The sequence below is a fragment of the Stegodyphus dumicola genome, chromosome 7 (assembly GCF_044657685.1).
Source record: "Stegodyphus dumicola isolate Sdum_Otavi_A_Nest chromosome 7, ASM4465768v1".
Taxonomy (NCBI): domain Eukaryota; kingdom Metazoa; phylum Arthropoda; class Arachnida; order Araneae; family Eresidae; genus Stegodyphus; species Stegodyphus dumicola.
This window is the reverse complement of record NC_140774.1, coordinates 98,188,218-98,204,216: the sequence shown is the minus strand read 5'-3', so window position 1 is coordinate 98,204,216 and position 15,999 is coordinate 98,188,218. Positions and strand designations below refer to the sequence as shown.

Sequence of the window (15,999 nt, the reverse complement as noted above, 5' to 3'; positions counted from 1 at the left end):
CTTTTTTAACCAAAGAAATGGAATTATGGTTGAAATCCACGAAAGATGAAATGAAATCACTAAAGAGAAATAAAGCACAGGAACTAGTTGATCTTCCAAAAGGAAGGGAAAAGCTTCTCTTTAGAAGAAGCAAACAAAATCTGTAAATTAAACAAAAGTATCGACGGATTAAAGCTGGCAACCAGAAACTGGAATCACAAAATAGCTAAAATACTACACAAACAAAGGATATATTCAAGGGAGGTCTGATCCATGTTCTTTGCTCTTAAATAAGAAAAATACAAGGACTTATATAATTGCATATGCTGCTGACATATTAGTCCTGAGAAAGAAGTGTGAATAAATTCAAGAAGCTGAACGAATTCTCAAAGAATAGTTTGACATTCAAAATTTTGGAGAAGTATCTACATATCTATGAAACGAAACTAAAAAAGAAAGAAAAGAAGTTTTAAGCTTCATCAAGCTAACAAGATTAAGAGAATAATGGAGAAATTTGAAAGAGAATCAGAAAAGAAAGTAAGTTATACGCCTATGACTATGAATTTTACAAACAACAAAAACAAGAGCACTTTTATATTTGGCAACAGTATTAAGAACTGGCATAGCAAATTCTGTTGGAATACTTTGCAGAAATTCCATTGACCTTGGACTGGGATGATATAATTAAAATTATACAATATCTGACAGCTACAATCAATTACAAATCACATCTAAAATCAATGGTGAACCAGACGTCAAAGTTTACAGCGCTGCTGACCGGACAGGAGACAACTCTGACAGAAAATTTCCAGTGGGATATATATTTCAAACAGGAAACAGTACAGTACCACAAATAAGCAAGAAACAAAATTGTGTTACCTTATCTTTGACAGAAGCTGAATACATAGCTTTAACTCTTTAGAAGCTACACTGAATGAGACAACTAATGGGAGACTTAGGTTTCATTCAAGAGGCAGCTAACATTATATTTGAGGACAATATATCCTGCATAAATCTTCCCAGGAAATAAAAAGAGAGCAGTTACCCTAAACACATTGATATAGAATATATCACTACATATGTCATTTACAAAACCAAGAGATCCTTAAATTGCAACACTGCAATAGTAAAATGATGTATGCAAACATGTTCTCTGCCTAAACCACAACAGAAATTTGTAGTGAAAAGAACTGATCTTATTCCAAATGGCATAGTTCCTTCAGTGGGAAACTGTAGAACTGCCACTGAAAACAAAGCAAGGACGCTGCCCATCCAAATTTACCCTCGCCATCTTAACTGAAAATACACTTGATCCTACAGAAACTCTCTCTTATGTAACTTCTTACATTCTGCTACAGAGAATTGACAGCGTTTTTATCATCGTGCAATGTTTTCCCTTTCTTGCAGCTAATAATAAATATGCTTCTATATTCTAATTATGTTTCTTGTGTTCGCAGTTTGGATTATCCCTTAATGAGTTAAGAAACCCTAGTTCTACTCTAATATTAGCTTATCGGCAGTTAACTGCATTCAGATGACATTCATGAATTGTGCATTTCAACACTCAGTAGCCTCAAATGTATATGAATACATCATCTGAAATTCTAATAAAGCCAATCTTGCCCCTGCCACCCCAAAAATTGGATTCATTTTAGAAGTACGCAAACCAGAAGAGACAATGTATATGCAGTGTGGAATGGATACTACTTGCATTTGGTGCCGTGTAATGCTGTTTTGATGTATTTATGGAATCTTAAATGATACATATACATTTAAGATTATTATACATGTAAATATAGATAATGACTTTTCATACAGAGCATGATAAGATGAATGTTATAATCAATTCATTCATATACTTTTAAACACAATACATTTTAAATAATTTTTGCTTTCATTCTAATTCTAAGACAAATAAAGCTGCTGAAATCAAACACCAATCAATCATCATTTACCAGATTTGCCTTACCTTATTTCCACTTACTTTGTAACAGAAACTAAATTACAGGATTTTTTTTTTTTTTTTTTTTTTTTTTTTTTTTTTAAATGTATTACAAGCAAATGGCATTGGGTGCAATGCACAGCGATTTAACAAATAGCTTCTGGTTTACTTTTTTTACTACTTTGTTGAAAATAAACTGGAATATTGTTTAAATAAATTCAAGTACTAAGATAATTACTTACTTTTATTTCAACTGTTACCTCCTTCTCAACAAATTGATTATGCAAGAAGTTTAAAATTTCTTGATCCCAAGTTGCACTATCAACCTATAGAATTTAAATTTAATATCAACAAGGACAGTCTTCATAAATATTTCAAACAGAAATTCACAAGGTGAAGTTCTATGCACTTTATGAAAGGAGTCACAATGGAAAATATATGCATTTAAAACTATGCACTGTACTTTAAAATTAAATGACAACTGTAGTACTTAATTTTGAAATCAAATGGAAGAGAAATATAACTATGTAAAATTTGGCAGAAAAACAACTTTAGCTTGGTGTATATCTTGAATATAACTTTATTAATTTGAAAGGTAATCAGACAAAGTTCTTTCAAAACAAGGGGTGGCGGAAACATTTCTGCAAAAAATTTTTGCTCCTGAAGAGGTAGAAGCGGTATCTGATCACTCTTGAAATTGACAGAGTTTTGTTCCAAAAAAATCTCTCTACTTCCAAATGTCATCGAAATAATAAACTTTTATTCAAAATAAATGCTGAACTAAAGTTGTTTTAAGGAATAATTTTAAATAACTTTGAACATGGTTAATTTCTTCCTGTCAAATCACTTACAGGTTTAATTCCATATAAAATGCATTCTAAGCACTGTCGTGGGAAACGCTGCATGATAATTTCAGTACTAATATCACTCAGAGGAACTAGTTCATTGTTTCCATAATCAACAAAATGCACCTACAGAAAAAGATAAATTAAATTTATTTATAAATCAAGAATACTCAGCAGCAAAATTTACTATAAAATTTTTGAATTTACCTTTACTTTCGATGAAGATGCAGATGCAGATATGACTTCAGCTCGATACCACAAATTATCTACAGAAAATCTTGCAATGCATGCTTCCCCGACTGGTGGAACTTGTTCCAGGCACTTAGGTTTCTCTTTACCATATCTAAGCTGTAATGCCTTCTTAATTACATCTACAGTAACTGGATCTAAAATTAGATATGATATATTACTGATAAAACTGCAAAAATGAAAATATAAATAACACATTTTTTAAAACAAAACTAGAATAAACATACAATAAAATGAATAGCAGTAATAATAATCAAGAGCTACACATTATTTTATATGTGGATGAAGATTTTCTGAATAAGATCCCTCTATACAGGTGATTATCAATACAGATATTAGTTTACGTTCTCAAAAATACAGGTTACTTTCTCAAATCATTTACACCATAAATTTAAGCAATTTCTACATAGATTAATTAAAATTGTAAATATTAAAAATAAGCTGAAGTTAATTGATAAATAATGATAATGATACACAAACTGATCACAAAAAAGCTGAAGTTAATTGTTAAATACTCCATGCAAAGGATCAAAAACAAATCACCTGAAGAATTTTCTAACCAGCCCAATGGGAGATGCAATTCAGAAATTAAAATTGAAACTTTAGGAAAAGTTTTGACAAATTCAAGTATTTATTTCACTGTGGAATAAGTTATACCTCAAGATAAAATGAATTATCAAGATAAAATGAAAAACAAGATAAAATGAAGTTATACCTCAAGATAAAATGAATTATCAAGATAAAATGAAAAAACAAGATAAAATGAAGTTATACCACAAGATAAAAGATTACACAAACCGTAAGGCCCAGCCCAAGATAAACAGAACCCGATATGGAAGACTTAATTTGCTTCGAGTTCAGTTTGGGCCACCTGGTACAAGGAATTTTTATTGTGTAGTTTCTTCAATACTGTTGTTTTGTTCTGTGGAAGTAAGTATAAATACAGTTTACCTACGTGTCATAAAGGCTCGCTTTTCAATTCACACTTACAGCAGAAATCTGGAAATCTTATTCCCCTAAATGAAAAATATAAAAAACCAAGCTGACAGACTCTTTGTAACTATTTTTAAAGCTTTTCATTTGCAGAAGTCCATACAAAAAAATTTTAATATTTTTATTATAAACACTGATGTGACTGCCGGCAGATACTTAAAATCATAAATTACATACAATTACTGATTCTGCTTAGAAGAAAGTTTCAACCAACTGTCTAAATCATAGATGAGCAAAAGCTGGCTCTTTTAATTACTTAATCTGACATTTTATGAAATCCCATTTTCATTCCCCATCAAACAGTGTATATGTGCAGTAAGGTAAGTTACAGATGTGCAGATATATAGGCATAACTATGCTAGCAGTTAACCTAAACTGAGAACAGCAGATACAATAACGCATGTGCATCTACTGAAGACCATAGTACTACTATTTATAGCAGCCAAACAATGAAATATGAATGAAGTTGAGATTAAAAGATTGATATGAAAAGGAAGTTTAAAAAAAGAAAATTTCCCTTAATTTTATTTACAAATGAATCAGCATTACACTTTAAATATGAGCTCAATCTGAGTATTATGACAAAATTTATTCACTGATAATTTGAATTAGAAACAGTTAAATTCCTTTCCCACACTTCAAATCATGACAAGAAAACTTGAAAATGATAATTCTGTCAATGGAAAAATAGTAAAAGAGTTACATGTTTTATTTGGCAGATGATTTAAAGCCTTTAAAAAAATATAAAACATTTGTTATCAAGAAATATGCTATTTAATCTTAATGTGCAGAATGCTCCTGTTCAGATTCAGATAGAATTTATTGATTTGCAGTCATACCATTTGTAAAAGAAAAAGTTTGTTAAAGTGGATTACCGGCTTTCTACGGTTTCCTTTAAATGAAGATAAATGCAAATTTTTCACTTTTATTTAGATCAACATATTTATGTCAGAAAACTTTTTCGTTAATGAAGTACATGGGAAAAAAAAAATATCAATTACAAATTACTGAGAAAAATTTACTTTTGATAATATAAAATTGTTACAGGTTAGTCAGAAATTAATTTGGATGAAAAAAATCACATACGAATATTTCAGATTTTATATCTCCCGCTAAGTATATAAAATAATAATAAATAAATAATAGAATAATAGTAATAACTGTTTTTTTTACCATTCCCAAATCCATTTGGAGACATTTTTTTGTGGCATCTGTACATATGCACAGAATACAGGCTGAATATGCTGCATGTATTTATTCTGTTCAGAAAATCTTCTGTGCATGTATTAATTCTGTTCACAGAATGCACAGAATAAATACATGCACAGAGTGGAGGAGTCTTTTGGCTAAAATAGACTAGTAAAATGAATTTAAAATAGATTCAAAATGGATTTTTTGTGACGTCTGCAAGTATGTAGAACTTCGTTTTGAAACTCTGTTGTTGCTATTCTGTATGTGCGCACTATATTTGTTGGCAAGCCACAGACTTTATTATGAAATTTTTTATCATGTTAATGTGTGTCCTTGAGTATTTAAAATGTTTCTGCCAACTATGAAATACAATTGATTTGTTTTCTTAGTACTAAGAACATTAAAGTGGCTGAAACTCATCATCAGAGTAGTAACGTGTACAAAGAAAACAATATGAGTGATTAAGTTGTACGCAAATCCGAGCTTTTAAAGCAGACCATACAAATGTTCATGTTGAGGAATGAAGCAGACAACCTTCTATCATTACTGAAGGTTTGATGCAGAAAGTTGACAAACAAGTGAAACAGAAGAGATGCTTTAGGATTTCATCATCAACTGATGACTTTCCTCAGGTTTCTCGCAGTGTTCTGTAAGAAATTGTGAACAAATGCTTAAATTATCGAAAATTGTGTGTATGCTGGGTTTCGAAAATGTTGACAGAGGTGCTCAAAATGAAATGTTTAGATACTGCTATAACTTTCCTTCATTAGTACAGTGAGGAAGGTGATGATTTGTAAACTGTCACAGGCAACAAAATCTGGGTGGTTTACACCACAACAGAATTTAAGCAGCAATCCATGCAATGGTGGCCCTCGTTATCCCCAAGACAACAAAGTTCAAGCAAACAATTTCAGTTCATAAAATCATGTGCACTATGTTTTGGGACAGGAAAAGTGTGTTATTTGTTTCTTTTTTCCCTTGTGGTGACTAATTAATAAATATTAAGAATACAGCATTGTGGACTGTATACTTTATCATTTTATTCAGCAGTTTCTAACTTCGGAATATCGCACAGCAAAGCAGTGTCTGAAGGTTAGAGTTAGCGGTTACAAGAATACAAAAAACAAAAATGTGAGCTGCAGAATAAGAATATCTTACTTGTGTAAGTCTCGTGGTATACTTTGTAGAACACAAGGAGTTGAAGTTAGTTAACAAAAAAAAAAAAAAAAAAAAAAAAAAAAAAAAAAAAAACTATCAAATCAAATCTGAACTCTATGAACTACATAACTATAAAAGTTTTACCATAAGAAAATTTCTATGGTTTTTAACTAAAATATTTACTTACCTTCACACAATGAATAAAGGTGAATGCTCCCATCATCCCCAATATTTGTAATAAAAGCTTTAAACTTTGTTTCAGAAGGAGGCACAGCACGTTTCCACACAAATTTTGGCTTTAAATCAAGCACAACATTTTCTTTCTTAGATGCTTCTTTTGGTGGTGGAATGAAGGCTGATGGTTCACTGGTGGTTGGTGTTGTTTCTAATGCACCATTTAAGAAATCTAAAGATTCATTACCAGAAATTGTTTCTTTGTGGGAATTAGGACTAGATTCCTTAATATTCCTTAAAAAAAAAGATGTGGGGATTATTAATACATGTCACAAATGAAATACTTTTACAATATATATTATATATTTCTATATGAATATTATATTCTTTGCATTAAACACTTCATACTGCCTGTCATTAGCAAAAATTTATAAAAATATGTTTTCATACCTATCATAAGACAAAATGATAAATTCAGATGTCAGAATTATCCCTTTACTCTTTATCTAAACATATTACTACATTACATCAAACAATGCAAATACTGCTATCTTCTGTTTATGATTAATATCATCACTATTTTCTATCTGCAAATATATAAAAACATGTTTTCTCTTTGTTTGAGTAGTTTTGCTTTTCTCTTTGTTTGAGCAGTTGAGCAGAGATTGAATGATTTAGAACACATGATTAGCAACATAAATAATAATAATAAAAAAACATTTACAAGCACAGTGAATGAATATAAATTTGATTAATTAAAAAAATATGCAATAAAATTAATATACAAAATGCACTAAAATCAATAAAATAATATATAACATCACAAAAATCTATAAAAACTAAAATATAATTAAAAAGCTCAAATATTTACAAAAATTTAGATTGTAATCTTCTCTGACCAAACTAATTAGCATTAATTATAGCCAACTCATTTGTGTTAATTACTGTTACCAGGAAATGCATAAAGGACAGAGCTGGATAGCAGCCTGTATATCTGAAGAAAGCAGCAAAAATAACAGTACAAGTTAATTCACTTTAATTTTTCACTTTGTTATGAACTTGGGAATGAAATATTCCTTCATCTAATGCCTGAAACAAAGAAGCCACTAAATCTAAGAAAATGATTTATGTTTCAATATCTCATAATTCGTAATTTTAAACAAAAATTAAATTTGGCTCTAGATGGCTTCAAATAAATTTGTAAATCTTGAACATGTTAATTTAGAACTTGATTCCTTCTAATAATTCAAAATGCTGACAGCCAAATCAAGGTGAATGACACTGATATCCCTAATAGCAAATATGATTTTTTTTATTAAAATAAAAATGCCACAAAGTAACTAATTCAAAAATGCCACTCATAAAATAAAGCCATCAAATATAGATAAAACTTAATTTGGTGGTGGTGGTGGGGGGAAATGCTTAAATGAGAATGAAACCTAAGATTACCTAATTGAGAACGAAACTATGATTTTATACATAGATGAGAATGTGGAGGGGAGCAAGGAATACCAAGATGCAACAGAAAATACTTTGTTACTTAAAAAAAAGAAAGGGAAAAAAAAAATCTGTCAAAAATCATGCTTAATTAAGAGTTAAGTGAGTGGCTAGCAAGAACTGGCATACAGCAACTCTCTGTGAAGCTCAATTCTGAAATAAATCACTTATTCAATAAGTTCAACTTTTAATGTTAGGATCACAAAAGTGGCAAAACATATTCCTCCTTTAAATAACAGCATTCTCAAGAAAATACCTTATATTACAGTTAATGCTAAATAAAAAATCACGAAATTAACACTATTTATCAGAAAACACAAGTTAATGTACTGGATTGTTCAGAAAATAATTTCATATTTTTTGGGGGGGAACAAATTATCATAACATATAAATTATGAAATTTAAAATTATTATAATATCTAAATATTTTATTGAATTACATATTGATCATTTTAGTTTAATATTTTTGGCCACCTTTCTGGTAGCTGCATCATTCTATAATAATAAAAGCTCTAACCTTTGCTAACAAAAAATTGCTCCATAATTATCTTTTTTTTTTCTTTAAAAAAAAAAAAAAAAAAAAAACTGATGTGTACACCACATGACTTCCTTGTACGGAATATTAAATTATACGCATTTTTTCTTGCATTTCATTTAAAATTATTGGATTGAATTAAATCTACTTCGCCGACACCGCATAAACCACAATAGAATAAATGCATTCTTTAAAATTCACTGTAGTATGTGTTTACCATAGCAACATTCTGGCGCTAGATTCACTTAGCAGTATTATATTTCGTTCATATTATAACTCATAATGCACAAAATTTATATCATTTAAAGAATAGAATTATCTAATCACTGCCACATGTTCTATTCAAATACCATAATAAAGCTAGAATGATGTATAAAAGAAATTAAGCAAACAAAACAAAAAAGAAACAGTTTTTCACAGACAATTGAGTATTTCTCATTCAATTAATTCAGTTCTCATTTCGCAAGAAGGCAAAAATACATAAAAACTCAAAATATCTATATTCAAAATTACGAAGTAAATCTTAAAGACTTATTTCCTCGAAACAATTCCAGAAAGGATTAAGCATGATTTAATTGGCAATAATAAATGAAGGTGCTATCTTTGTTGTTGCAAAGCTAAGTTTCTCTAGATTGGCAACAAATCCACTAGTTTGCTGTTTCAAATGTAAACAATCAATGGCCGCCATAAAAATAAAGGCTTAGCGGCACTTAAACAACTTTAAAATTGTTGATAATTCTAAAAGTATTGCATACAGATTTACTAAAGGCATAAAAACCTTAACCGGAAGATAAAAACAACATAATTCAATCATTTTTAAAGCAAAAAATGTACAATTTACAAACATATAAGAGCAAAGAAACTGAGATCACTGAGCCGGGTAACAGAGTGGATATATATATAAATATATTTATATACATTTGGTGCGGCCGATTGCAACCAAAATACGAGGTGCGCATCTACATGTTATAGCAGTCCTATATACAAAATTTCAATGCTCTGAGGCTACTCGTTTTTGAGTTATGCGAGATACGTACGTATGTACGCACATATGTACGCCACGAAAAATTCTCTTCAGAATTCATTTTAAAGCAGTTTTATAATTTTTCGGGAGGAAACAAGTCTTTTATTCTGTTCTTACGTACAGATATCACGCAAAAACATCGTTAAATTACATTCGATAGCGGTCAAAATGGATATTTCCGCTGAAATATGCTGCCTGAAACTTTTCGCGATTACAATACTTCCTTTTTACTTCGTACAAGGAAGTAAAAAAGGAGAGGAAACAAATAATAATCCGAGTGTGCCAGATTTGCCAAACATGGTGAATGTGGTAACACATCTCATGTATACCTTCTGACAAATTATTTAACTTGTGCTATGTCTGGCATCATCATAGTGAAACACTAAACCTTTTCTGTTAATCCATTCTGCTGTTTTCTGTTTGACAGTCTCACTCAGTTTGCTTAATTACCAGCAGTATGCTTTGAATCAGTTATAGAACTGTTTTGTTGAAATTTATATGTATATGTGTATACATATGTAAGAAAAATAAAGAATATATAAAAGATTAAATTAGCAGCGTAAATTAATTTCCCTTCTCTATTTTAAAAATAGCAACATCTATTTGCACTGCGTCATTTCGAGAAAAATCTATGTCATATGACTCTTACGTAATTCTGGTGATGTAAACTGAACTAAAACTCAAGCAGCCAATAATAATTTTACAGCAATATTAACTATCCAATCAAAATCCTTTGAAAACCAAAACTAACTTAGTCTGAATAAGATTTCACCCTGAAAATAATGCACTTGCTTTCTATAAGTATTCGTGATATTTATAATGACGAGGAATTTGATTTAAATCATATCAAAGACGGAGTACATTGAGATGAAATACTACATTTAATAAGGAATTATAAGCCGAATAAAATACAAACATCTGCTCTGATGATAAGGATAGTGCTGGCAGATCAACTTTCAGTTCATCGCGCGCTGCATTCCCCCCCTCCCATCACAGAGCAGCGTGAAATTGATAAACATATTTCGGAATGATTAGAGAATTAAAGGATATGCCTTTATCCATTTTTTGCAGCAACTCCACTTTTTGTTTGATGGACATTGAAACATGCTTTCGCTTTGTAGATCCTTTGGTAGCTCCAGAATCGGAAATTCTTTTTGACATAATTGAAAGTTCAAGCTTACTTTGTATAAAATTGTTCTAACAGTCTGCAAAAAATAATAAGCCCGATCCAATTAGAAGATTAAGGAACAATGCAATCTGCAACATTAACTGAAATAGATAATTAGATAATTTTAGATTAGCTTATACCGTCTGTTATACATTAAACGCACATGCGTAAACATATTACGCGCATGCGTAAAGGTATTATGCGCATGTGTTAGTTTGTAGCTTTGAGGTCCGGATTATAGATCATTCTGAATTATGGACGTCCGGATTAAAGACTTTTGAATGTACTTGAAATTCCACACAAAAGAGAGCGCCACATTTTTACTTCCTTGTACAAAGCAAACGGTGTATTGTAATCAAGAAAAATTCTGGGTGTCATATTTCAATGAAAATATCCATTTTGACCACTATCGAATGCAATTTAATGATGTTTTTGCGTGACATCTGTACATAAGGACAGAGTAAAGGACTCTTTTCCCCCAAATGAATATAAAACTGATTTAAAATGGATTCAGAAAAGTTTTTTTTCCATGGCATTTGTATGTACATACATATGTATCTTGCATAACTCAACAACGAGTAGCCTCAGAACATTGAAATTTTGTGTATAGGACTAATATAATATGTAGTTGTGCACCTCTCTTTTTAGTTTCAATCGGCCACACCAAAAGCATATAAATAAATATATATTTACCTACTATGTTACTCAGCTCCGTGAGCTAGCTGTCTTTTTTATTCTTACAAGTTGATAAATTGTGCAATTTTTGCTTTAAAAATGATCGAATTATGTTGTTTTTATCTTTTGGTTAAGGTTTTTATGCCTTTAAAGTTAATTTACGTGCAAGAGTTGTAGAATTATCAATAATTTAAAAGTTGTTTAAGTGCAGCTAAGTCAAATTTTGCTTTTTACCATAGCAACCATATTTGTTTAAATTTGAAACTTGGTAGAATAGTGAATTCAGTTTCTGTACCTTCAGTGTCTTTTTCCATAGTGGAACTAAAATTAAACTTTCATTTTTGTGCACCGAAAAATCTGCCTTGTTACATGCTGCCTGAATTGCTTCTTTTTGTGTAGAAACTAATTTCAATCGTAAACATTTTTTTTTTTTTTATTGTTTTAACTGTATTTCATGTTTTTTCTTTTCTTTTTTTTTTTAAATTTTTAATGAAGATGTTTTATATACTTTTACCTTACCACGAACTGAGAAAAGAATTAATTGAATGAGAAATATATCTCTAATGAAATTTGAGGAAATAAGTATTTCGTATTACGAACAAATATTGTCGCCAGTCTTGTCTCGGACAGAGGAGAATGTTTACGGATGCGCATTAGGTATGCGGCGCTGAATCGTCTGTGAAAAACTGTTCTTTTTTATTTCTTTAATTTCTTTTATATATCTTTCTAGATTTATTATAGTATTTGAATAGAATATGTAGCGATAATTTTTCAGATGATATAATTTTTATGCATTCTGAGTTATAAAATGAATGAGATGAAATGCTGTTATTTGAACCTCTTACCAGAATGTCGATAGAGTAAATAAATATAGTGAATTTTAAACAGTCTATTTATTCTATTGTTCTATCAATAAAGTAGATTTAATTCAACTCAATAAGTTTAAATGAAATGCAGGAAAAAATATGTATAATTTAATATTTCACACAAGGAAGTCATGTGGTGTACACATCAGATTTTTTTAAACGAATACCCACTTAAGAAATACTTTGAGCTGCTTCACCTGTTCTACTCCATGACCACTTGCATTCAAAACTGTTGTAAACCAGCAATTCCTGAAGTGGTTCCTATGAACCCACAGTGGTACTTATGACTGCAAAGGAGGTCTCTGGCAAATTAAAATTAATTTGGGTGTGTGTGGACAATGTCGTTATGTCCATAAATTGTTTAATATTAAATAAAATAACCAGAACTCATTTTAATTATTATGAAAGTTAATAAATAGCTAAAAATAAACTGGAAGCAATTTTTACATCATGAGTAAAGTTTAAAAAAAAAAAGAAAGAAAAGAAACTGGAAATAATTTTGAAGTCATGAGTAAAATAAAACAAGCTCGAAGAAAAAATGCAGACAACAGAGTGTTGAATACATAAAATATGGCTTTATTCCATCACCAGGATATAGTACTTTACCTTTGTGCCTTCTGTGGATTAAAATTTATCAAACAAATCAATGAAGCTTAATATTTGACAAAAGTCCATAGTGACAAAAATGAAACATTTAACTTTTTTAAAACAAACAAAGGAAAATATTTGCAAATGCACCCAGTGTGACAACATCTAAGAGAGATGGTAATGGACTGCATGCTTCTTATAACATTTCTCTACATTTAGCAAAATCAGAAAGCCACACACCATTAATGAACTTTTCTACTAGTAAAGTAACACGCACTATGTTGCATAAATCAATTTTGATATAATAAGAGTAATTTCACTCAGTAGTAATACAGTACAAAGAAGAACTGATGAAATGTCCACAGAAAGTTCTTTCTGTGAGTACTTAAAAACATCTGAATTCTCTATAAAGTTTGATGAGCCAACTTTGGCAGGAAACAAGGCTTTACTTTTAGCTTACGGGAGAAAAGAAAAATTTTTCCAAGAATTGTTATTCATCAATGTTTGGAAATTAACATGAAAGATGATAACATTTATAATTCAAATTAGAAATATCCCCTTAATGATTAATTTTAATTTGGTCATTTCCCCTCCCTATTTCAAATATAGTAAAATCTTTTTTCACAGAGCTTCATTTCAAGACTAATCCATGTCATATGACTCTTACATAACATTGGCGATGTAAATGGAATTAAAACTCAAACAGCTAATAATAATTTTACAGCATTATTAATTATCCAATCAAGTGCATTAAAAACAGAAAACTAATTCATTCTGAAAAATTCAGAACTCATTAATGAGTTAAGATTTCATCTCGAACACAACACTTGCTTTATGCACTTCGACCTAGATAAATTGCTGCTTCACTTCTTACTGCAAAGCTATCCAAAATGTAAACGTTTTTGAAATAAGTACTAAGTAGAGTGCTAAGTTGTTTGTGGCCGCAATGTTTACCGAAAAAATTAATATTTTATCTGCTTCGGCTGCAAAGTTTCTCATTCATTATATGAATGGACATATTCAGTACCTAGGCTACCATTATTTCTATAACATTACAAAATGAAATATCTCAGTATCTACTCAATCAAAATTCCTACAGCATTACATCCTTGTTTGCTTTATTACAATTTACTCAGTATCAGTACCTGTCTTGACCCAAATGGAAAAGTATCTGCAACTAAACAAATTTTCATTACACACACACACACATATATATATAAATTCAAATTCTATTCACATGTTCGTGTGAAGGAGTTACGGGCATTAAAAATTTAGTTGCGCTAAGTGCAGCCATTTTTCGACAGTGTAAGGAACATACAAAGTACATACATACAAGATTCTTTATTACTTAATAACAGAGACAGATAATACAGGTAAATGCAATTTTATAAAATAAACACATTTTTATATGACTGCATCTGCACTCCATATATTGTCACTTAAATTGTATATTATTAATCTGAACATGATTTCATTTTTAGATATCTGAAGAACAATTACTTGCACTCTAAGCAAATACAAGTTGAAATATTACAATTAAACTTATTTCCATTATTTCTGGCATGGGCACATATGACCATATTCTGGAGTATAAGCAAATCAGGTTAACCTATCAAAACTTATTAATGAAAGCCAATTATTAAATTTATTCTAACAGTTAAATAACATATCTAAGAATTTACTTAAATTATTACATACTTTCGAACAGGTAAAGCTAAGCCACTATTTACAAGTTCAGTAGTGATACTCTTATATACTACTCTAGTTGGTTCAAGAGCTCCACCTCTCACGATTTCCTCAATCAGCAAATCAGAAGGCAAAGACTTCCTCTCATCAATTTCGCCCTGATGATAAAATACGCATAAACATAATTAAAATTTCTGAATAACAATTGTGTTTACTTATCATCAATAAATTTCTCTCAAAAAAGGAAAAAACTTTTCAATTCAGGAAACCTGCCTCACCTTTAAACTCAATAATCACACTAGTTTTATATTTTCAATAAAAGGAATTCACATTTTCCCTATATGAATATTATTCTTGGTACTTTTACGTAAGAGCCATACCAGGCATTTCTCCTCTCTTAATGCTTTTGGTTCAATACTAAACATTTTTTCCTCCCATTTGTTTATATTATTAGACATTTAATATTAAGATGTTTTACCCCTCCCATTTTCTCCCTTTTTAAAAAAAATTAAACTCTGACTCCTACTGAATTCTTGTCGGTATTCACCTCTGAAATCCTTTTCAGTAAAGAAGAAACACGAAATAAGAACAAATATTAAAAAAAGTAGCTAAATTTAATCTTCCTTAAATGATTAAATTAAATATGCAAAGCTAAAACAAAAAATAAGAAAACTGATAAGCATTGGAAAAAGGAACTGAAAAGGAATCACGTAAGACAGGTAAAAGCTTAAAGAGGCATAAATGTAAAAGAGAGACATGTGGTTGCAAGAGCAATCTTAATAAAGTCAATTATTGCCACAAAAGAAGTCTAACTAAATTGACAGAGTTTGGCACCCAGGAAATACATCACACCAAAGCAACAAAAGGTATGGCTTTAACAGAAAAGTATCTTATTTTCTCTTCATAAAGTTGAATCAATAATGCAAAAGCTTCAGATCTAAGATAATTTAAGACACAGTTTTATAACTGTATTTCTTATTATATTAAACAAAAGTTAATTGAAATGTTGATCATATACAACAATTTAAAAATAGAAGTCATATTTCCAGAACCAGAGAAATTCAACAGTGCAAAATCAAAATTAATATAATGGTTTAAACATTCCTTAAAACATTAAATGTATTATATAGGATATAATGCTATCATTAATATCATAAATGAAGATATTACCTGACACAGAATGTAATGGATTGTCCTTTGAGGGAGGGCAGTCAGAGACACGTGAAATAAAAAAAATTTCCAAAGGTAGAATTTTGTTACTTCAAATCAGTACATATAACAATATTATTTTTTCATACAACAGAGCTTGAAACTTTACATCTGCTTAAAATTACTTTCACATATCTTGAAATATTTCTTCAAAAACTACATTTTTAAGTTTTCCCCCTTTCAAGTTAAATGAATTTTATATGAAAAGATTAAATTAAAT

At 30.0% G+C, this 15,999-nt stretch overlaps 1 protein-coding gene across 1 annotated transcript in view; it reads right to left on the bottom strand.

Annotated features, from left to right (window-relative positions):
* qin (tudor domain-containing protein qin) overlaps nt 1–15,999 on the bottom strand; it is a 255,808-nt gene that overhangs the window by 47,274 nt on the left and 192,535 nt on the right. Inside the window, exons 29-33 of the mRNA XM_035358504.2 lie at nt 14,583–14,728; nt 6,545–6,825; nt 2,974–3,152; nt 2,773–2,892; nt 2,164–2,247 (exon numbers count right to left, since the gene is read on the bottom strand). Coding sequence (XP_035214395.1) covers nt 2,164–2,247; nt 2,773–2,892; nt 2,974–3,152; nt 6,545–6,825; nt 14,583–14,728 — 810 coding nt within the window. The remainder of the gene's footprint in view (nt 1–2,163; nt 2,248–2,772; nt 2,893–2,973; nt 3,153–6,544; nt 6,826–14,582; nt 14,729–15,999) is intronic.